This window comes from Neovison vison, chromosome 11 (assembly GCF_020171115.1).
Source record: "Neovison vison isolate M4711 chromosome 11, ASM_NN_V1, whole genome shotgun sequence".
Classification (NCBI taxonomy): domain Eukaryota; kingdom Metazoa; phylum Chordata; class Mammalia; order Carnivora; family Mustelidae; genus Neogale; species Neogale vison.
Window position 1 is genome coordinate 12375685 of NC_058101.1, and position 23215 is coordinate 12398899.

At 36.0% G+C, this 23215-nt stretch overlaps 1 protein-coding gene across 5 annotated transcripts; it reads left to right on the forward strand.

Annotated features, from left to right (window-relative positions):
• Positions 1-154: 154 nt before the first annotated feature.
• LOC122890525 (UDP-glucuronosyltransferase 2B31-like) lies at positions 155-21955 on the forward strand. Of its 5 annotated transcripts, XM_044226189.1 has the most exons (7): positions 155-432; positions 787-878; positions 5634-5782; positions 7427-7558; positions 9457-9544; positions 17104-17323; positions 21503-21955. In XM_044226189.1, exons 1-7 carry the CDS (start codon positions 155-157, stop codon positions 21780-21782), a joined length of 1239 nt encoding a protein of 412 aa, XP_044082124.1. In that variant the 3' UTR covers positions 21783-21955. The 5 variants fall into 5 exon arrangements, with proteins under 5 accessions (XP_044082124.1, XP_044082121.1, XP_044082119.1 ...); XM_044226186.1 differs by having other exon boundaries at positions 155-882; positions 5638-5782; XM_044226184.1 differs by having other exon boundaries at positions 155-878.
• The last annotated feature ends 1260 nt before the right edge of the window (positions 21956-23215 follow it).

The following is a 23215-nucleotide window of genomic DNA, read 5'->3' on the forward strand; positions in this document are numbered from 1 at the left end:
TTGCCATCCAAATAATCTGACTATTCATATAATGTGTTTACTTTGAAATGTAAGAGTTATACTTTAACTTACTGATTGATTTCTCCTTGACTTTATATACAAGCAGTGGGACAAGGAAACAATGATTTGCAAAGAAGCATTGCATTCCACCAGGATGTCTACAAAGTGGATTTCCGTTCTGCTGCTGCTACAGCTCAGTTGTTACTTCAGCTCTGGGAGTTGTGGAAAGGTGCTGGTGTGGCCCACAGAATATAGCCACTGGATCAATATAAAGACAATCCTCGATGAACTTGCCCAGAGAGGCCACGAAGTGACTGTTCTGACATCTTCAGCTTCCATTCTTGTTAATCCAAACATATCATCTGCTATTAAATATGAGATTTTCCCTGCATCCATACTTAAAGATGATTTTAAGAATTTTTTCAGCAAAATGCTCGATATGTGGATATATAACTTGCCAAGAGACACATTTTGGACATATTTTTCACAAATGCAAGAAATTTTGTGGAAATTTTCTGACGCTATTCAAAAGCTCTGTGAAGATGTAGTTTTGAACAGGAAGCTCATGACCAAGCTACAAGAATCGAGGTTTGACGTCATTCTTGCAGACACCGTTGGACCCTGTGGTGAGCTGCTGGCTGAGCTCCTTAAAATACCGTTAGTGTACAGTCTTCGCTTCTCTCCTGGCTATGAATTTGAAAAGCAAAGTGGAGGACTTCCTTTCCCTCCATCCTATGTGCCTGTTATTTTGTCAGAATTAAGTGATCAAATGACATTCATGGAAAGAGTAAAAAACATGATATATGTGCTTTATTTTGACTTTTGGTTCCAAACGTTTAATGAGAAGAGTTGGGATCAGTTTTACAGTGAAGTACTAGGTAAGTCATGTTTCTAATTGGTAGCACGAAGTCTTAATTCCTAGTGCCTAGGAAGGTGAGTTTGTATTAAGTCAGAGGAATCTGTCTTTTATAAATGAAATGATGAAAGGATAATATAAAATGATCTTCCAATCTCACAAATATTATGGAAAGACATATGACAGGACCAGTTCCAACCGTGTCATCCATTATTGAGCACATTACACTCCAGGAATTCAATAACCACAAATTAAAGCACTAAGGATTTCTTGAAGCAATTACATATCTATTCATTGTGTGTTTGTAATACTTTAAATTTTTTTTTTACTTTTTTCTGGATAAAGTGTTTTAAACTTCCTTTGTTATTTATTAAATACAAGTTGAAAATATTACTTTTGATATGCTTTACTTTTTAGAATAATTTTAAATGACAGCATATGGAGTCAAGATTTCCCAGATAACCCTTGCCCCCACACATGCATAAGGTTCCCCATTATCAGCATCCCCCACCAGAGTGGTACATTTGTTACAACTGATGAACCTACATGAACACATTATTATCCATCCAAAGTCTATAATTTATACTGGAGTTCACTTTTAGTGGTGTATATTCTATAGGTTTTAGCAAATTTAAAATGATATGTATACACCACTATTATATCAGAGTAGTTTCACTGCCTTAAAAATCCTCTCTGCTGTGCCTATTTCCTACAGATCCATTTTACTTTACTTTTCCCATTTTCTAAAAAAAGACATTAGGAGGGTTCCTGGATGGCTCAGTTGTTTAAGCGTCTGCCTTCAGCTCAGGTCATGATCCCAGGGTCCTCAAATTGAGCCCTGAATTTGTCTCTCTCTCAGCAGGGAGCTTGTTCCTCCCTCTTGCTCTGCCTGTCTCTTCCCCTGCTTCTGCTCTCTTTCTCTGTAAAACAGATAAAATCTTTTTAAAAAAAGACATTAGAAATTTCACTATTTTGATGAAAGCAGAGATGTTAATTGAGGAGTCACATTTTTCTCGTACAACTGTCTATAGAGTATTGAAGATATTATTTCCACCTGTTTCCCTTTTTTTAATTCAAAAAACAATAATGTTTTGTCATATTACCTCAAAGATTCCTTCATAACTGGAAGAAATATTGGCTCTATCCCAGACTCAGGAATCTATAATGAGAAGTTTCAAATGATCACAAATTCTTTCATCAGGGCTTATAAATCATGCTTTAAAGGCCTAAAATCTTGTTGACAGGTGCACATACACATTAATAGTTCACATTTTTTGAAAACTATGTTACTCCATTAAAGAAAAAATTAGTCAAAATTAATAGTGCACATATCCATTTCCATACTTGATGAAAATATTTCAGCTGTTATTTGCAAATATTATTTAATAAACAGACATTATTATGCTCCTAATGTGAACTAAGGGCAATGGTGACTATGAGCAGTCAAGTCATACTTTCAAAACTTCACAGTTTTCTTGGAAAATCTAGGATCTAGGGCATAGCTTGCTAAATTATAGAAATGAGACTGAGTACTCTAAGGAAGGTGTTTCCATTGCTTAATTGATTGGGGAGCGCAGATAACTGTTTACATTTGCATCTGTGACTTTTGCAGCATTTCAAAGGAAATAAATGTATGTTTAATTTGATAGTGCTTAGGTTTAATAGTTGTTTATGATTGTGAATGTACTACTGTGATGTTAAAAATGAGACTTACACATTGTCTTTCATATATACATAGGAACAACATATATAAGTATGTAAATATATATTTGCATCATTATACATGTTTGTATCATATATGTATTCTATTATCAAACTACAAATACTTTTAAACATTTTTCAATGAATTATTCCAAATTCCCTTCAGAAAATACTCTAGTATATTCACAATGCATTACTCTTATTTCCTCTACCTGTTGCTTATTGTAGGTTTTTTTTTTACTTATTTATTTATTTACTTTTATTTTTCTACCAAGTTTTAATTTTGTATTAACATATAAGTATTATTTGCCAGAGGGTTACAGGTCTGAATCGTCAGTCTTACATACTTCACAGCACTCTGCATACCATATACCCTCCCCAATGTCCATAACCCAGCCATCCTATTCCTACCTCTCCACCCACCAGTATCCCTCGGTTTGTTTCATGAGATTAAGAGTCTCTTATGGTTTTTCTCCCTCCTGATTCCATCTTGTTTCATTTTTTCCATCACTACCCCCTGAAACCCGCACCTTTTCTCTCAAATTCCTCATATCAGAGAGGTCACATGATTATTGTCTTTCTCTGATTGACTTATTTTGCTTAGTGTACTACGCTCTAGTTCCATACTGTCATTGCAAATGACAAGATTTTGATTCTTTTGATGGCTGGATAGTATTCCATTGCATATATATATATACGTATATATATACGTATATATATATATGTGTGTGTGTATACACACACACACACACATGCATACACCACATCTTCTTTATCCATTGAACTCTCTACAAAAGATTTGATCTTGATAAATTCCCAATAGTTCATTTTCCCCCTTGTTTCCCTTGCCTCTGGTGAGATTTCTAGGAAGAAGTTGCTGTGGCAACTTCTTGAGGTCAAAGAGGTTGCTGAGGTCAAAGAGGTTGCTGTTCATGTTCTCCTCAAGGACTTTGATGGATTCCTTTCTCACATTGAGGTCTTTCATCCATTTGCAGTCTATTTTTGTGTGTGGTGTAAGGAAATGACCCATTTTCATTCTTCTGCATGTGGCTGTCCAATTTTCCCAACACCATTTATTGGAGAGACTGTCTTTTTTCCATTGGACATTCTTTCCTGCTTTGTTAAAGATTCGTTGACCATAGAGGTGAGGATCTATTTCTGGGCTCTTTATTTTGTTCCATTGATCTATGTGTCTGTTTTTGGCGTTCTTTTTCAAGATTTCTCTGGCTATTTGGAGACTTTTCTGGTTTCATAAAGATTTTACGATTATTTGTTCCATTTCTTTGGGGAAAAATTGATGGTATTTTGATAGGGATTGCATTAAATGTGTAGATTACTTTATGTATCAAAGACATTTTCACATTTGTTCTTACAATCCATGAGCATGGACGTTTTTCCATTTCTTTGTGTCTTCCTCTATTTCTTTCATAAGTACTTTATAGTTTTCTGAGTACAGGTTCTTTGCCTCTTTGGTTAGGTTTATTCCAAGGTATCTTATGGTTTTGGGTGCAATTGTAAATGGGATTGACTCCTTAATTTCTCTTTCTTCTGTCTTGTTGGTGGTGTATAAAAATGCAACGGATTTCTGTGCATTGATTTTATATCCTGATATTAAGTTTTAATTTTCATTTTAATTCTGGTATAATTAACAGAGTGTTATATTAGTTTCAGGTGTACAATATAGTTATTCAACAATTCTGTACATCACTCTGTGCCCATCTGAAGTGTCCTCCTTAATCCCTCATCACCTATCGAACCCATCCACTTACCCACAGTGCCTCTAGTAATACAGTTTGTTCTTTATAATGAAGAGTCTATTTCTTTTGTGGCCTCTCTCTCTTGTTTTGTCTTTGGCTTTTTTGTTTGGATTCTTAAATTCTACATATAAGTAAAATCATATGATATTTGTCTTTCTCTAATTGACTTATTTTACTTAGCATAACAGCATCTAGCTACATCCATGTCATTGCAAATTGTGAGATTTCATTTTTTTAAGAATATTTTATTTCTTTATTTGAGGGAGAGAGGGGGAAAAAGAGAGAAAGAGAATCTGAAGTATACTCCACACTGAGCACAGAGCCCCATGTGGGGCTCCATCCCACGACCACTAGATCAGGACCTGAGCCAAAACCAAGAGTTGGATGCTTAACCAAGTGAGCCAGCTGGGTGCCCAAAGATCTCATTCTTTTTTTATGGCTGGGTAATATTTGTTGTAAAAATATACCACTTCTTCTTTAGCCATTCATCAGCTGATGAACACTTAAGATGCTTCCATAATTTGGCTACTGTAGATAATGCTGCTGTAAACATTGGAGTACATGTATCCCTTCGAATAAGTATTTTTGTATGCTTTGGGTAAATACCTAGTAGTGCAATTACTGAATCATAAGGTACTTCTATTTTTAACTTTTTGAGAAACCGCCACACTTGTTTCTTGTGGCTTTGATTTTAGCCATTCTGAAAGATGTGAGGTGATATCTCATTGGAGTTTTGATTTGTATTTCCCTGATGATGAGCGGTATTGAGCATCTTTCCTGTGTCTTTTGGCCAAGCGTATGCCTTCTTTGGAGAAATGTGTGTTCATGTATTCTATCCTTTTTAAATTGAATTATTTGGTTTTGGGGTATTGAGTTGTATAAGTTCTTTATATATTTTGGATACTAACTCTTTCTTTAGGGTTTTCTATAATATCATGCCATCTGCAAATAGTGAAGTTTTTGCTTCTTCCTTACCAATTTGAATGGATTTTCTTTTTTTTTTGTTGTCTGATTTCAGTAACCAGAACATATGGTACTATGTTGAATAAAAGCCATAAGGGTGGACATTCTTATCTTGTTCCTGACTTTGGGGGGAAAGCTCTCAGTTGTTCCTCATTGAATATGACGTCCACTGTGGGTTTTCCATACAAGGCCTTTATTTTGCTGAGGTGTGTTCCCTCTAAACCAACTTTGTTGTGACTTTTTATCATGAATAGATGTGTATCCTTGTCAAATGCTTTTTCTGCATATATGGAAATGATCATATAGTTTTTCCCCTTTCTCTTTCTAATGTGATGTTTGTTTGTTTTTCCCTTCAGGAAGACCCACTACATTATCTGAGTTAAGGGGGAAAGCTCAAATATGGCTCATTCGAACCTACTGGGATTTTGAATTTCCTCGCCCTCTCCTACCAAATTTTGAGTTTGTTGGAGGACTCCACTGTAAACCTGCCAAACCCCTGCCTAAGGTAAGTGATTCCTGTCTCTTTTGTTTTATTTGCTCTGAAGCATTTAACTAGTATTCTACTTAGAAATACCATTCCTCAGTAATGTTTGTGTGTCCCAACAACATCTGCAGTCAAATCCAATGTTCGCTTGCTGTCACTCCAACATTTATACAATTCCTCATTTGAGTCCCAAGGTTTGACATCTTAGAGCATTAATGGGTTTGCTTAGCCTATGAGAACAGGTGTTTCCTGCCACACACCAAGGCTGGATAAAATCTCAGTAAAGATCATTGGTGGAGGGACACCTGGGTGGCTCAGTCAGTTAAGCGGCTGCCTTCTGCTCAGGTCATGATCCCAGGGTCTTAGGATAGACTCCTGCATTGGGCTCCTTGCTCAGCGGGGAGCCTGCTTCTCCCTCTGCCTCTGCCGGACACTCTGCCTGCTTGTGCTCTTTCCACTGACAAACAAATAAATAAAATCTTAAAAAAAATCATTGGGGAAACATGGTTCTCAACATAATGAGCATAGAAAAAACTACATTTTGTATATAATAAGGACCACAAATTCTGCATATTTAATAAGGACCAAATTATTTCTACCACTTATACCTGAAAAATATTCAAAGTATGAAATTTCAAAATTATTCTGTTAGGGTATTAAATGATACTTTATGAAAGAAAGCAATAAGATAATATGTTTTAAACTGATAATTTACCTTAAGACATAAGAAAAACAAACATCCCTTACTGAATGATTTTATGGTCTCTTCAAACCTCGTTGTCCACCTTTTTATTGGTAATAAGGTGAAACTAGAATCTTATTTGAGGGTTAACCTAATACCAATTTTGATTGCAAAATGTTTAAGTGCGTATGGTAACTTTCTCAAAGTCTAAATCCTGAGGTAAAACTGGCAAAAGTTCTATTCAGCCTAACACAAGTGTCCAGGAACAGATAAATCCATAAATATAATGTCATAAAACAGAAGAAACATCTAACACATACTCTAAAGTGGAAAAGCTTCAGGATGTTACAGAAAGTGAAAGGGAGCTATCACAAAAAGACAGATACGGTATGATTACACTGTTACACGAGATATGCGGATTAGTCAGATTCATAGAAATACAAAGTATAATGATGGTTGCTAAAGATGGTGAAGGAGGGAGTGAGAAATTGTTACGTAATGGACACAGAATTTCAGTTTAGCAAGATGAAAAAGTTCTGGGATTGGTTACCCAGCAGTGTAAATATAGACATATTGACTGCATACCCAGGAATAGTTAAAATGGTACTTTTTTGTGTGTATTTCACCACAGTTTAAAGATATAAACAGACATTACTTTAATAACTCCTGATACTATTTGGTATAGCTCCTTAGCTGCTTGAAGATTTTTTTTTTTTTTTGAGATTTATTTATTTGAAAGAGAGATGGGGAATAGGGGAGGGGAGTCGAGAGAGAGAGAAAGAAGGCCAGCAGATGCTCTACGCAGATTCTCCACTGAGTGTAGAGCCAGACTCAGGGCTCAATCTTACAACCCTGAGATCATGACCTGAGGTAAAATCAGGTACTTAACTGACTGAGCCACCCAGGCACCCCTGTAGAAATTTGTTTAATAGTGTTTGCAGTGGTGTTCCTCTTTTGTAATGGAACAAATTCTTTCTTCACAGGAAATGGAAGAGTTTGTCCAGAGCTCTGGAGAAAATGGTATTGTGGTGTTTACACTAGGGTCTATGATCACTAACCTGCCAGAGGAAAAAGCCAATGTGATTGCATCAGCCCTTGCACAGATTCCACAAAAGGTTAGATAAAGTAACTTAATCCTATACAACTACTTAATGAGTCTGTTAAACTGTGGAAATAGTTTGTTTGCCCTTTCCTTCATGACATGGAAACCATGATGATAGCTCCAATTTATCTCAGATATGAGCAAAATATACATGGCAGATGGTAAAATAGTACAGAAGGTGTTCTGACAATAACTTTGGCATTAACATTAAGATCAGAAAGAAATATATTTAGGAGCAATATATTTAGGAGATACAGTGTAACATTTGCTATTATAATGTATCATGGGCAGATATAGAAATCACCAAATTCTGTTCTGTCACTCCTTTCTTCTTACAGGATTTCCAAGGGCACTGAAAAACACATCGATGTTCTCTGAAAGGAGTTACATTTCAACAGTAATGTTAAGCAGGAACTGATAAAAGTCTGAAAAGCTTCATGCAGTTTATCCTTGCTGGATAATCCAGGTTTCTTTTCCTTCCACTAATTTTTTTAGAAAAGCCAACTCAGTATGCTGTTCAGAGAAAGAACGGCCAAGGCTCACCAAGCTACGTTTTGGCAATCGCCCAGCCTAGATGATTCAGGGAAAGAGAAAAACTGACACAAATGGTGGAGTGGACCCTGTTAAGAGTAAAATAAATGAAAAGTGAGGAGATGAGTCCACCCCTCAAGATAACCCTGAGCTTCGTAATATGTGGTTCCAAAAGGACTTTAACTTAACAGAATAGTAACTCCTCCTGATTAAAGAAAGAAATGAAATATATTAAGGAGTCAACCAGAAACAAGCCTAGGAAGGGAAAATTCCAAATGCCTCTTTCTACATAAAATATTGTAGTAAATTATTTTCTGATATATAGAAAACACCTGGAGTATTTGGGTGTTTGTGAACTACTTTTTGGTTTACTGATACAGTTTCTCTTTATGCTAATGTTCACTTAATATCTAAAGTTACTTGAACATTTGCATAACAAATATGTGTTAACCAATGTAAACCATCATCCAATTTATGTGGATTCCAAGGGAATTCTGAAATCAATCTACTTTGGTACTGGGAATGGAAATTGCTTGGGTATAGAACTCATATTAATCCATGCTATCAGTGTTTTGTAGTACATCACTGAAGTGTTAACAATCGGTTAAATAAAATGTAGCATCATCACAGTTTGGGATGTTTTTCAACAGCTGCACTTTTATTTCTGAAGTTCCAATAGGCTCTTTTTTGTAACATTTAAAGAATTTCCAAACCAAGAAATAGTAATAACAATCTGGATTCATGTAAAAAATTACCTTTTTCTTGGAGGTAGTGCCTAATAATTAGTAATGTAAAAGAAATTTTATATACTAAGAGAAGTTATTTATATTAATAAATTACTGGTAAGCAGAAATATTTATTTCTCACAAACAACAGATTGCATACTTAGCTTTTTTGTATATCAAAAGATGTAAAACTCTAGTAAAATAACATATGGAACAAGTGGATATACATGAACTCCCTCCTACAACACTTCAAAAGAAATAAATAGGTAATATTACATTGGAAGATGACAGCAATTATAATAGACAAAACAAAACAAAAGTGTAGATCTTAGTAATTTCCAAGTTGTTTGCACTAGAATTATAACTATCTAAAAATTTCTTAAATACTTATATTTCTCACTGTTAATCTCATTTGTCTAATCTCTATGTGTGAAACATCATGATTACATTCATACCTGATTGAATATAAAAATAAGTTAAAAATGTGGGTATTTTATTATACCAGGATTTTGGTAGTCTCATTTTTAATATTTTTGTCCTTATTTATATCAGTCAGTAAAAGAGTTCTAACTAGATTATCTCTTAATTTCTTAAAATTCTAGTATGCTATAACTTCAAAGTTTCAACTTATGAAATAAGGAATTTTCTTTAACAGGTTCTATGGAGATTTGCTGGCAAGAAACCAGACAACTTAGGACCAAATACTCGGCTGTATGACTGGATCCCCCAGAATGACCTTCTTGGTAAGAATCTGGAGAACACTAAATTAAAACTAATGCTAAACAAAATGATAAGAGTTCCCAAGAAGCAAATTGATTGAATATTTACTATTGAAAAATCCAAAAACAAAACTTTCCTTCCTTACATTTATTTTGCAGTGCTAGGAGGAGAAAGATCAGATACGGCATGTTATTATAAACAGTCACATTCCTTATGGCCAGAATCAAAGTATCTTTATTTCAGGTGTAGTTACTTCTCAAGGGTAATTCATTTTTTAATTTTTAATTTAAATTCAAATAGCCAGTATAGAGTACATCATTAGTTTCAGTTGTACTGTTCAATAATTTATCAATTGCATATAACACCCAGTGCTCATCACGTCAAGTGCCCTCCCTAATGTCCATCATCCAGTTACCCCATCCCCCATCCACCTACCTTCCCGCAACCCTTACTATGCTCCTATAGGGACAAACCATAGGTTTATCTCCCTGTATGATTTCTTTCCATTCTGTTATCCCTCCTTCTCCTATGATCCTCTGTGCTGTTTCTTATATTCCACATATGGGTGAAAGCATAAGATTATTGTCTTTCTTTGATTGACTTATTTCATTCATTATAATACCCTCCAGTTCCATCCCTGTCAATGTAAATGGTAAGTATTCAACCTTTCTGATGGCTAATATTCCATTGCATAAATATACCACATTATCTTTATCCACTCATCTGTCCTTGGATATCTCAACTCTTTCTACAGGTTGGCTATTGTGGACATTGCTGCTATAAACACTGGGGGTTATAGCAGTGCTCCCTTAGATCAACACATTTGTATATTTGAGGTAAATACCCAGAAGTGCAATTCCTGTGTCATAAGGTAGCTCTGTTTTTAACATCTTGAGGAACCTCCATAATATTTTCCAGAGTGGCAGCACCAGCTTGCTTTCCCACCAACAGTGTAAGAGGGTTCCCCTTTCTCCACATCCTCACCAATATTTGTTGTCTCCTGTCTTGTTAATTTTAGCCATTCTGAGTGGTGTAAGGTGGTATCTCACTGTGGATTTGATTTGTATTTCCCTGATGCCAAGGGATGTTGAGTAGTTTTTCATGTGCCTGTTGGCCAATTTTAAGTCTTTGAGAAATGTCTTTTCAGGTCCTCTGCCCATTAATTGAGTGGATTATTTGTTTTTGTTTTGTTTTGTTTTTGTTTTTCTTTTTGTTTTTTTTTGGGGGGGGGTATTGATGTAGTTCTTTATAGATCTTGTATATCAGCTCTTTATCTAAAATGTCATTTGCAAATATCTTCTCCCATTCTTTAGGTTGCCTCTTTCCTCTGCTGTGCAGAAACGTATTATCTTGGTGAAGTCCCAACAGTTCATTTTTGCTTTGTTCCCTTTGCCAATGGAGACATGTGAGCAAGAAGGTGCTGTGGCTGAGGTTGAAGAGGTTGCGACCTGTGTTCTCTAGAATTTGGGTGGATTCCTGTCTCACAGTTAGGCCTTTCATCCATTTTGAGCCTATCTTTGTGCATGGTGTAAGAAATAGTCCAGTTTCATTCTTCTACATGTGGCTGTCCAATTTTCCTAGCACAATTGATTGAAGAGACTGTCCTTTTTTCATTGCATATTCTTTCCTGCTTTGTCAAAGATTAGTGGGCCATAAAGTTGAGGGTTCATTTTTGGGTTCTCTCCTCTTTTCCATTGGTCTAAGTATCTGTTTTTGTGCCAATACCACGCTATCTTGATGATTACAGTTTTGTAATAGAGCTTGAAGTCCAGAATTGTGATGCCACCAATTTTGGTTTTCTTTTTCAACATTCCTTTCTTCAACCTTCCTTTCAACAATCCTCTCACAACATTTCTTTTTCAACATTTGGGATCTTTTCTGGAGCCATACAAATTTTAGAATTATCTGTACCAGCTCTTTGAAAAATTTTGATGGTATTTTGATTGGGATTACACTGAATGTGTAGATTGTTCTGGGTACCATAGACTTTTTAACAATATTTATTCTTCCAATCCATGAGCATGGAATATTTTTTTTCATTTCTTTGTGTCCTCCTCAAATTCTTTCAAAAGTCTTCTGTAATTTTTAGAGTACAGACCCTTTACCTCTTTGGTTAGGTTTATTTCAATGTATCTTATCATTTTGGGTGCGATTTTAAATAGGATAGACTCCTCAATTTCTCTTTCTTCTGTCTCATTGTTAGTGTATAGAAATGCAACTGATCTCCATACATTGATTTTATTTCCTGCCACGTGGCTGAATTCCTGTGTCAGTTCTAGCAATTTGGGGGTAGAGTGTTTGGGGTTTTCCACATAAGGTATCATGTCATCAGCAAAGAGTGAGAGTCTCACTTCCTCTTTGCCAATTTGAATGCATTTTATTTCCTTTTTTTGTATGACTGCTGAGGCTAGGACTTCCAGTACTATGTTGAACAAAAATGGTGGGAGTGGGCATCCCTGTCATATTCCTGACCTTAGAGGAAAAGCTCTGTTTTCCCCCCATTGAGAATGATATTCGCTGTGGGCTTTTCATAGATGGCTTTTATGATATTGAGATAGGTTTCCTCTCTGCCGACACTCTGGAGAGTTTTAATCAAGAACCGTACTGTGTTTTGTCAAATGTTTTCTGCATCAATAGAGAAGGACATATATGGTTCTTGCCCTTTCTTTTATTAATGTGATGTATTGCATTGATTAGTTTGTGAGTGCAAAACCACCCTTGCAGCCTGGGAATAAATCTCACTTTGTTGTGGTGAATAATTCTTTTAATGCACTGTTGGATCTTATTGGCTACTATCTTGGTGAGATATTTTGCATCCATGTTCATCAGGTGTATTGCTCTGTAATTCTCCTTTTTGGTGGGGCCTTTGGTTTGGAGATCAGGGTAACACTGGCCTCATAAAATGAGTTCAGAAGTTTTCCTTCCATTTCTATTTTTTGAAACAGCTTCAGAAGAATAGGTATTATTTCTCCTTTAAATGTTTGGTAGAACTCCTGTGGGAAGCCATTGGCTCTCGTCTCTTGTTGGTTGGGAGATTTCTTCTTATTACTTTAGTTTCCTTCCTGGTTATCAGTGTGTTCACATTTTCTATTTCTTCTTGTTTCAGTTTTAGTAGGTTATACATTTCCAGAAATGCAGCCATTTCTTCAAGATTGCCTAATTTGTTGGCTATAGTTGCTCATAACATGTACTTAAAATTATTTTTATTTCCTTGATGTTGAGCATGATCTCTCCTCTTTCATTCATTATTTTATTAATTTGGGTCCTTTCTCTTTCTTTTTGATATGTGGGTAGGGATTTATTGATGTAATTAACTCTTTGAAAGAACCAGCTTCTAATTTCATTGATCTGCTCTACTCTTTTGGTTTCTATTTCATTGATTTGTGCACTAATAGTTATTAATTTTTTCTTCTGCTTGGTGTAATCTTTATTTGCTGTTCTTCCTCCAACTTCTAGAGTTTTAAAGTTAGTTCATGTACTTGAGAATTTTCTAATTTTTTTTTAAAAGGCTTGCATTGCCATGTACTACCCTCTTAGGACTGCCTTTGCTGCATTCGAAAGGTTTTGAACAGTTGTGTTTTTATTCTCATTGGTTTCCATGCAACTTTATAATTCTTCTTTAATATCCTGGTCAACCATTCATTCTTTAGTTGACTGCTCTTTTACCTTCAAATGTTTGAGTTCCTTCCAAACATCCTCTTGTAATTGAAATCAAGTTCAAAGCATCATGCCCTGATAATATGCCAGGGATAATCCCAGTCTTTTGATATGGGTTGAAAAACAATTTGTGACCCTGTATGTGATTTATTCTGGAGAATGTTCCATGTGCACTTGAGAAGAATGTGTATCCTGTTGCTTTAGATGGAATGCTCTATATATCTGTGAAGTCCATCTCGTCCACTGTGTCATCCAAAGCCCTTGTTTCCTTGTTGATCTTCAGTTAGATGTCCATTACAGTGAGTGGGATATTGAAATTCCCTATTATTGTATTACTATCAAGGTGTTACTTTAATTTGATTATTAATATACATATATAAATCACTGCTCCCAAGTTAAAAACATACATATTTATAATTTTTCGATCTTCTTGTTGGAAAGACCCTTTAATTATGATATACTGTTTCTCCTCATCCCTTTCTACAGACTTTGGTTTAAAATTTTATTTTTCTGACATGAGGATTGCCACCCCAGCTTTCTTTTAATGTCCATTAGCATGAAAAATGGTTTTCCACCCCCTCACTTTCAATCTGAAGGTGTCTTTGAGTCAAAAATGTGTCTCTTACAGACAGCATATCGATGCATCTTGCTTTTTTAATGTAATCTGATACCCCGTGTCTTTCAGTTAGTCCATTTAGCCCATTTACATTCAGAGTAACTATTGAAAGATATGACTTTAGTGCTATTGTACTAACTGTAAAGTCACTGATTCTGTAGGTTGTCTCTGTTCCTTTCTGGTCTATGTTACTTTTGGACACTCTCTTCACTTAAAGGATCACCTTTAATACTACTTTTAGAACTGGTTTAGTGATCAGAAATTCTTTGAGTTTCTGTTTGTCCTGGAAACCTTTGCTCTCTCCTATTTTGAACGACGGGCTTGCTGGATAAAGTATTCTTGGTTTCCTATTTTTCTTATTTAGCACTCTAAATATATCATGCCACTCTTTTCTGGCTTGCCAGGTCTTTTGGATAGGTCTCTGCAAGTCTAATGTCTCTACTTTTGTAGGTTATGGACCGCTTGTCCCAAGCTGCCTTCAGGATTTTCTTTTTGTCTCTGAGATTTGCAAGTTTCATTGTTATGTGTCAAGGTGTTGATCTATTTTTATTGATTTTCAGGGTGATTCTCTGTGCCTCCTGGACTTGAATGCCTGTTTCCTTCCTCAGATTAGGGAAATTCTCAGCCATGATTTGCTCAAATATGCCTCATGGACCTTTCTTCCTCTTCCTCTCAGACCCCAAAAACTCTAATATTATTTTATTTATGGGATCACTCATTTATCAAATCCCCCCCTTATGCTCTGGGTCCATTAGTTGTTTTTCTTGCTTTTCTCTGGTTTCCTTCCTTCCTTTCCATTATCTTTTCTTCTATGTCACTGACTCTCTCTTCTGTGTCATTTACCTTAGCTGTAAGAGCATCCATTTTACATAGCATCTCAGTTAAAGTATTCTTAATTTAAGCCTAATTAGATTTTATTTCTGCATTAAGAGATTCTCTAGTGTGTTTTATGCTTTTTTCAAGCACACTTGGTAACTTTATAATCGTTATCCTAATTTACAGCTCTGGCATTTTACTTATATCCATATTGCTTATATCTATGGTGGAGAGTATACCTATGGTTCTTTCTTTTGTTGTGATTTCCTACTTCTAGTCATTTTACCCAGAGAAGAATGGAAGAAAGAGACAACAAAATAAAAAATATCAACCACGATTGAAATGAAACACACACTAGACAAATCCAAACAGGTCAGAAACTAAAAAAGAAAAAAAAAAGGTGGTTAGAGAGATTATAATCTCCCAGGTGGACAAAACATAGTGATCCACATGGTTCTGGGTGTATTTTGGTCTATTACCCAAATCCCAAAACTGTAAAGAAAGCAAAACCTATATAAACAAAAATAAAATTGCAACAGTGAAAGGAAGCTAAAAATGAAGAACAAATCTATAAAATGTAAATTTAGAAATGAAAGTTAAAAAATACTTAAAAGCAAAGAATTGATAAAATAAGAAACCAGTTGTGGTGCCTGGGTGGCTCAGCCACTTAAGCTATTGCCTTTGGTTCAGCTCATGATCTCCAGGTTTTGAGATTGAGCCCTTCATCTGTTCCCTCCTCAGCATGGAAACTACTCTCTCTCTTTCCCTCTGTGATTCCCCCCAGTTCATTCTCTCTCTCACACACATAGAAACAATATGTTTAAAAAAATAATAACATAAGAAACCAGTTGAAAAAGATAAAAAGAATAAAAGAATAAGAGATTTTAACCTGAAAGTTAAATGACTCTTGAGAAAAAACTGAATTCTATATACTATTTTCTCCCAGTGCTGGAGTTTTAAAGTCCTCTGTGCTCCAAAAACTGGGCGTTCCCTGTTGTTTCTGCTGGTCTTCTAGGAGAACAAGCTGCACTGATTCTCAGGTGTCTTTGCCTGGGCAGATTTGCACAACACCTTGCCAGGGGCTGGGCTCAGTGTAAGCTTTCTGATTGCTCTATGTGGCTTTTGTTCACTGAAGACCCTCTGTGCCTCTTTGGAGGATGAAAATAAAAATGGCTGCATGCCAGTCTCCAGCCTGTTGCTGAAAGATCAGAGCCCCTTCTCTTCAGCAAGTCTTCAGGGATAAGCAGCTTTCAGGTCTGTGTGTGCCAAACTGCAGACTTGTGTGGTGTGCACCCACACTGATCCTCCCAGGGGAAGGTGGAGGGTCACCACATTTCTGCTCTTTGGAGGTCCCCCACACAGAGAATGGTCACCTGATCATGGTGCAGTTTGCAGTTTATGGCAAACTGAGCTGAGAGCCCCTTCTCTGTCTCACTGAACATAACTGGTTTCTCTCCTCTAATGGATTGGGAATTCTGCAACTCAGGCACCCCTGTTCTTTCTGTGACCCCAGGGATCCTGAGACCACACTGTCCCACCTAGGATTCTGCCCCACTTTGCCACCTGAGCACCTTTCAGGAAGGGACATCTCTCCCTGGAACAGACTTCTACAGTCTGAATTTGCCCTCCAGGGCTAAATCACTTTCTGGTAGCCAGTTTATGGATGCTCCCTCCCCCTACCATTTATCTTCTGAATATACCCTTAGATTCATTTTTCTGCAACTCCCACCTTGTAAAAAGCGCCCACTTTTCATTTGTAGAGCTTCAGCAAATCTGTTCTTACATCTCAAGTTGAATTCATAGGTGGTCAGAATGGTTTGATAGTTATCTGGCTAAATTCAGGGACAAGATGAAATGAGGTCCCTTACTCTTCCACCATCTTGCCTCTCCCAATAAATTTTTAATAACTAAATGGATCATCACTTCGTCTCCTAATTCTCCCACTTTATTCCTATCTTTTCTCATTCTGCATGGCTATTCAGTGCTAGTGAAAAATTATTCCCAGTGACTCTACACTTTCTCCAGGAAAACACCATAATCTTTTTCATAAAGTCATAACACATTTCATGATAAAGTGCAGTCTTTCTTTCCCCTGACTTGAACCACCACTATCATACTTCCTTTTGCCTTGACACTCTACATGTTAGTTTCAGTGACTTTACTGTTTAAGAGACTATGTTCTATGTTTTAACATGCCACCTCCTTTTCTCTTCTTTTATTTCTTTTTTTTTTTTTTTGCACATGCTCTTCTTTATCCAGAATTTTCCCTTTCAATCTGTCTGTTCAGCCATCCTATAACCATTTTTCAAGTTACAACTGCCACACCAATTTTAATTTACTTCTCCAGCATATTTTTGCTCTTCTTACTCTGGCATCTAAAAGACACTTTAATGCTATTTCATATGTATTATACTATGTGCCTTATGTTGCTAAACTCTCTTTTTTTTCCTAAGAATTATAATTACTAATGTGTTGAGATTCATCCAATCCTAGGTCATCCAAAAACCAAAGCCTTTGTAACTCACGGTGGAACCAATGGCATCTATGAGGCGATCCACCATGGGATTCCAATGGTGGGCATTCCCTTGTTTGCGGATCAACCTGATAACCTTGCTCACATGAAGGCCAAGGGAGCAGCTGTCAGTTTGGATTTCCAGACACTGTCTAGTACAGATTTGCTCAATGCATTGAGGATGGTCATTAATAACCCTTCGTGAGTATTATAATTTTTTTTTCATTAATAGTATTTAGAGATAGGTTCTTCTATCAATGATGACTATGCATTTCATCCTATATTTAAGAAGCTAATTTTGAAATTTTAATATATATAATTGATCTTAAATCTACCTTTATTTTCAACCAGACATTTTTTGCAAAGTTGCTTTTTAACCCCATTGATTTAATGGGCTGCAACAATTTTCTATATGAGCAAATGCAAAAGTTGTATATGGAATTGTAAGAACACATTTTAAAAAATATGATAGAATTCCTAGAATGAAAGAATAAAGAATTTGCAGATATGTAAAATAACTTTCAATTCAGCAACAAAAATTTCCAAAACTATAAATCTTTTTGCCCAAAAATTAATTTTTATTTTTATTTTAATATATTTTATGATATGTGATTTATGTACCATAATATTTAAGGTACAAAAAATCAAACATATATATTATGTGACAGAATTATGAAGCCATGACTATAATCTAAGTTTGGGACATTTTCATTAACCCAAAAAGGAACTGAATATGACTTAGAAGTCATTTCCCATTCCTCTTGCCTTAAGTAAAAAATCTCCTTTCTGGCTCTCCTAATTGCTGTATTCTGTATATTTCATACAAATGGAATCACACAATTTATGGCCTTTTGCACCTGGCTTCTTTCACTTGGCATATTTTCGAGTTTCACTGATGCGGTAGTTTTGCATTGCTGAATAATATCCTATGGTCTGGATATATTACAATCTATTTTTCATTCATCAGTTCATGAACATTTTGATTATTTCCACATTTAGGAATTATAAACATTACAACATATGTTATTGTGTGAACAAATTTTTTCACTTCTTTGGGAAATGAAAGGAAATTTTTGGAAATTCTAGGAGTAGAATTGCTGGTCATATGTTAACTCTGTGAAGAACTGCAAAATTGATATCCAAATGAGATGCACCATTTTACATTTCCACCAGCTGAGTATGGGAGATTCAAGTTCTCTACATCATTACCAATACTTGTTATCATCTTTTTTTTTTTAGATTTATTTATTTATTTATTTGATAGACAGAGATCACAAGCAGGCAGAGAGACAGGCAGAGAGAGATGAGGAAGCAGGCTCACCACTGAGCAGGGAGCCTGATTCGGGGCTCAAGCCCAGGACCCTGAAATCATGAACTGATCTGAAGGCAGAGGCTTAACCCACTGAGCCACCCAGGTGCCTCTATCATCTGTTTTATTACAGACATCCCAGTGGTTGTGAACTGGTCTCTCCTTGTGCTCTTGATTAGCATTTCCCTTAGAGCCTAAGTTATTAAGCATCTTTTCATATGCCAGTTGCCATCCATTTATCCTCTTTAGAGAAATGTCTATTCCAGTTCTTTGATAATTTTTAAATTTGATTATTTGTCTCACCTTATTAAAGAACTTCTTATGTGTTATGAAAATAACACATTAGCAGATAGATGATTTGATAATGTTTTCTTCCATTCTGGTTGACTTGATTTTTCACTTTCTTGATTGTGTCCTTTGAAGAGAAAACTTTTTAAAGATGATAAGACAAATAAAGAAATTTTCTATATTACACAGGAAAATATTGTGTGGGAATTTGTAGTGCCTAGCATAGTAACCACGAATTTGGTATTTGTTACTACTATCAGTATTAATATTATATTAGTAGGGTATCATCTAAAGAATTAGCGAAAAACGTGTTATCAAGAAGAAAATGGTAGAACAATGAATTAATAAAATACTTTAAATAGATAAGAAAGAAAAAGAAATATATGGCAGTTTGGAGAAATAGAACGGAATATAGAGAATGAGACAGTAGGTAAAAAATTTAAATATGCCAGCACTTACATTAAACTTAAACAGATTACATAATCTAAAGACAAAGGTTGTCAGAATGCATTTTTAAAACTATATACTGTTTATAAGACATGTTCACACTGAAATATAGAAGAGGATTTTAAGCACAAAGTTAGAAAATGATCTATTTTAGCAGTAACCATGTAGAAAGATGTTGTGCCTATGCGACTATCAGACACAGTACTCCAGAATCACTAACAAAAATAAAGATACATATTTCATAACGATACATAGACTGATCTGTCAAAACAACACAAATTAGTACCTGGTGACACCTACTATGCAAATATCAAAATGCAGCACATGTAGACAAAAGAAAAAACAAATACACAACTCTATAGTCATAATATTGAGTTTTCAAACATCTTTCTAATAACATAGAAAAAGAAGACAAAAAAAGAAAGAAAGAAGAAAGGAGGAAAGGAAGGATGGATGGACGGAGAAGATAATGGAATGACTAAATTCCTAAATGATTTCAAGGATTCAATTTGAAATAAAACTATCTGACATACATATACATCATAATATATAGCACAACAGAGAATACATAAATGTCAAGGATGGAATAGATACTGGAATTAACCATATGCTGGGCTATACACCAAGAGTAAATTTGGAAAATCTAAATTATCAACAGTATACTGTCCAGCCTTACTGGAATTCACTTAGAAATTGTCAAAAAGAAAGATAATGGAAACATCTCTAAATTTTGGAAATTAAGCAATATACTTCTACATAATTCAGTCAGTAAAGAAATCGGGCGCCTGGGTGGCTCAGTGGGTTAAGCCGCTGCCTTCGGCTCAGGTCATGATCTCAGGGTCCTGGGATCGAGTCCCACTTCGGGCTCTCTGCTCATCGGGGAGCCTGCTTCCTCCTCTCTCTCTGCCTGCCTCTCTGCCTGCTTGTCATCTCTCTCTGTCAAATAAATAAATAAAATCTTTAAAAAAAAAAAAAAGAAATCACAACCCTAAATAACCTTCTTCTCAGCTATTCCACTTTCACATTATATAGAAACACAACCGTATGAACATGTAAATCTAAAGAAATACACAAGATTTTTATGACAGCTTTAGTAATAACGACTAAAAAATTGTTAACACAAGTGTCCATTGATCATTAAATGAAGAAATACTCTGCGGTATTGCCAAAAAATGGAATATTATACAATAATAGAATTAACCGACAGCTATTAGACAAAAGACAAAAGGAAATGAGTGTTATCTTGTTATTCTGATCCATAAATAATAAAAGCTAATCTATGATGACTAAAAAAGTCAGAGAAGATGGGATCCTTCTGGATAGTGTGTGATACCCCATATAAATATCTTAATAGTAGGTATGTTATTATATCCACTTCACAATAATATTCTAGCTAATTTTGAATTTATGAGCTATTCAGTTAAGTCTATGTGCATTTTCTTATGTTATATATTTAAATATTATTATGGAAAATATATTTTAAAATTCTAGGTTTCAAAGAGTAGCACACACATGCATGCACACACACATCCCAAATGTCTAAGGGTGCTTTGATAATGTGGCCCAGAAAAGCCCGAGATGGAACACAGAGCTGGTCATCTATCAAGATGTAGAAGCCGCTTTGGAGTGTTGCAGGAAAGAGTGTCCAGCAGAGAGACAGAGGGGACAGAAAGTGCAAAGGTGCTTAAGTGAGGACATGTTTGGCAACTTTAGTGAACTCCTAGCAGGTCTTTATGCCTGCAACAGAGTGTACATGGGACAAAGTGACAGAAGGAGAGGTTGCCGGGGTCTGTATCTGTAAGATCCTATAGTCCAAAATCCATAGCTGGATTTTATTCTAAAGGTAATGAGAAGCCAGATGGAAATTTTGAGCAGGGAAGTGCCGTGATCTGATATCCGTTTCAAAAATCAGACTGGCTACATGATGGAAAATAAAGAGTAGAGGGCAGACGAGTGGAGACAGAGACCAGTGAGGTGGCATTTTACTTACCATGGCACATTCCCTTTGCTTCTTCATGAGGTCATTCTACAAGTGCATTCCCACCATCTCATTTACAGCTGTTACAAGGGCCCATAGCATTTCCTCTGTTAGAAAAGATCAAACTATCCTCACTGCACTTCCATTATCACTTCTCAGAATAGTTGGTGATGGGAAAATTCCCATTTAAATGCCAAATCTCCAGTGCGGATCCAAATAAAAAACATACGGCTTCTGTAACTCTATGACATATATTTTGAAGCATTTGTATGGCACTTTTCAAAAACCTTTCATGGGAATTATACGATTAGGCAAATGAGCTTCCCTTCAATGTCGCTATCTTTATGGTTCTGTTTAGATACAAAGAAAACGCTATGAGATTATCAAGGATTCACCACGACCAGCCTATAAAGCCCTTGGATCGAGCCGCCTTCTGGATCGAGTTTGTCATGCGCCACAAAGGAGCCAAGCACCTGCGGCCGGCCTCCCATGACCTCACCTGGTTCCAGTACCACTCTCTGGATGTGATTGGGTTCCTGCTGGCCTGTGTGGCAGCTGCTATATTTGTCACCACACGGTGTTGTCTGTTTTGTTACCGGAAGTTTGCAAAAACAGGGAAGAAGGAAAAAAAGGAGTAGTTACATTGGGGGCCTCAAGCTGGTATGCCTCACAAATGGGACTCATCCAGTTTATTCCAGCAAGAAGCCGTGATAGAAGGTTTCTTCCTCCTGTGACAAAATGACTTTTCACCACTTAGCTTCTCAGAATGAAATCTGTTTCCAGGGGCGCCTGGGTGGCTCAGTGGGTTAAGCCGCTGCCTTCGGCTCAGGTCATGATCTCAGGGTCCTGGGATCGAGTCCCACATCGGGCTCTCTGCTCAGCAGGGAGCCTGCTTCTCTCTCTCTCTCTCTGCCTGCCTCTCCATCTACTTGTGATTTCTCTCTGTCAAATAAATAAATAAAATCTTTAAAAAAAAAAAAAAAAAAGAAATCTGTTTCCAAGGGATTTACAGCCTATTTAAGAGTTAGAAATGTCATGCCAAAAGGAAAACTGGGAAAAATAAATAAAATAAAAATAAAACTGTATGGGTATTTATTGAAACTTATTATTCTAAATCAAAAGTCATCTCCCTCCAAAAGTTATTGATCTTAACTCTGTTTCAAACATTGGGTATGGACACAAGAACATTATGAAAGCTATGCAGAATATCTTTATTATCGTCAAATACTCAGAATATGTTAATTTGGGGCTAGAATATGGTAGTTTTGTCCTTTGCTAGAGAAACGACAGGTAGTTAAAATTGTGTAAAATGATTTATTTGTCCATTTCATTTTGGGAGACCACTGATTCTCCACAGTAGGATCCAGCCTCAGTGTCACTCCTTACCTAAGAACAGGGCAAGTTCTTGGGTTTCATCCAGCTGGTCCCTTTGCAGCAGAACGTGGGTGAATTTCGAAATCTACTATCTACCATTTTCCTGTGATAAAACTGAGCTGCTCAACTGGTTAAGCTTCTGACTCTCGGTTTCAAGTATCCTACTATTATTGTGTTATTATCAATGTGTTTCTTTAATTTTGTTATCAATTGGTTTATCTATTTGGCTACTCTCATGTTAGGGGCATAAATATTTACAGTTGCTAGATCTTCTTGTTGGATAGACTCTTTAATATGCTATAGTGTCCTTCATCTCTTATTAAATTCTTTGGTTTAAAATCTAATTTGTCTTCTTTAAGGATTGCTACCCTAGCATGAAAAATAGTTCTCCAGACCCTCAAATTAAATATGGAGGTGTCTTTAGGTCTAAAAGGAGTCTCTGGTGAGCAACATATGGATGGGTCTTGCCTGTTTATTCAATGTGCTACCTTGTGTCTTTTGACTGGAACATTTAGCCCATTTAATAGAGCAACTATTAAATTATATGAACTATTAAATGATATGAATTTTGTGCCACTCTATTACCTGTAATGTTATTGTTTTTGTATATGGTCTCTTTTCCTTTCTAGTCTCTGTTCCTTTTGGCTCTCTCTTTGCTTGAAGTATTTCCTTTAATATTTTTTTTTGCAGGGCTGGT

What these genes read in the sequence shown, in the direction of transcription:
- LOC122890525 (XM_044226186.1), top strand. Translation starts at nt 155, where the DNA reads ATGTCTACAAAGTGGATTTCCGTTCTGCTGCTGCTACAGCTCAGTTGT. An exon ending in TTGCACAGATTCCACAAAAG is followed by an intron (nt 7,559 to 9,456) that starts GTTAGATAAAGT and finishes TTTCTTTAACAG; the next exon opens with GTTCTATGGAGATTTGCTGG. An exon ending in CCCCCAGAATGACCTTCTTG is followed by an intron (nt 9,545 to 17,103) that starts GTAAGAATCTGG and finishes ATCCAATCCTAG; the next exon opens with GTCATCCAAAAACCAAAGCC.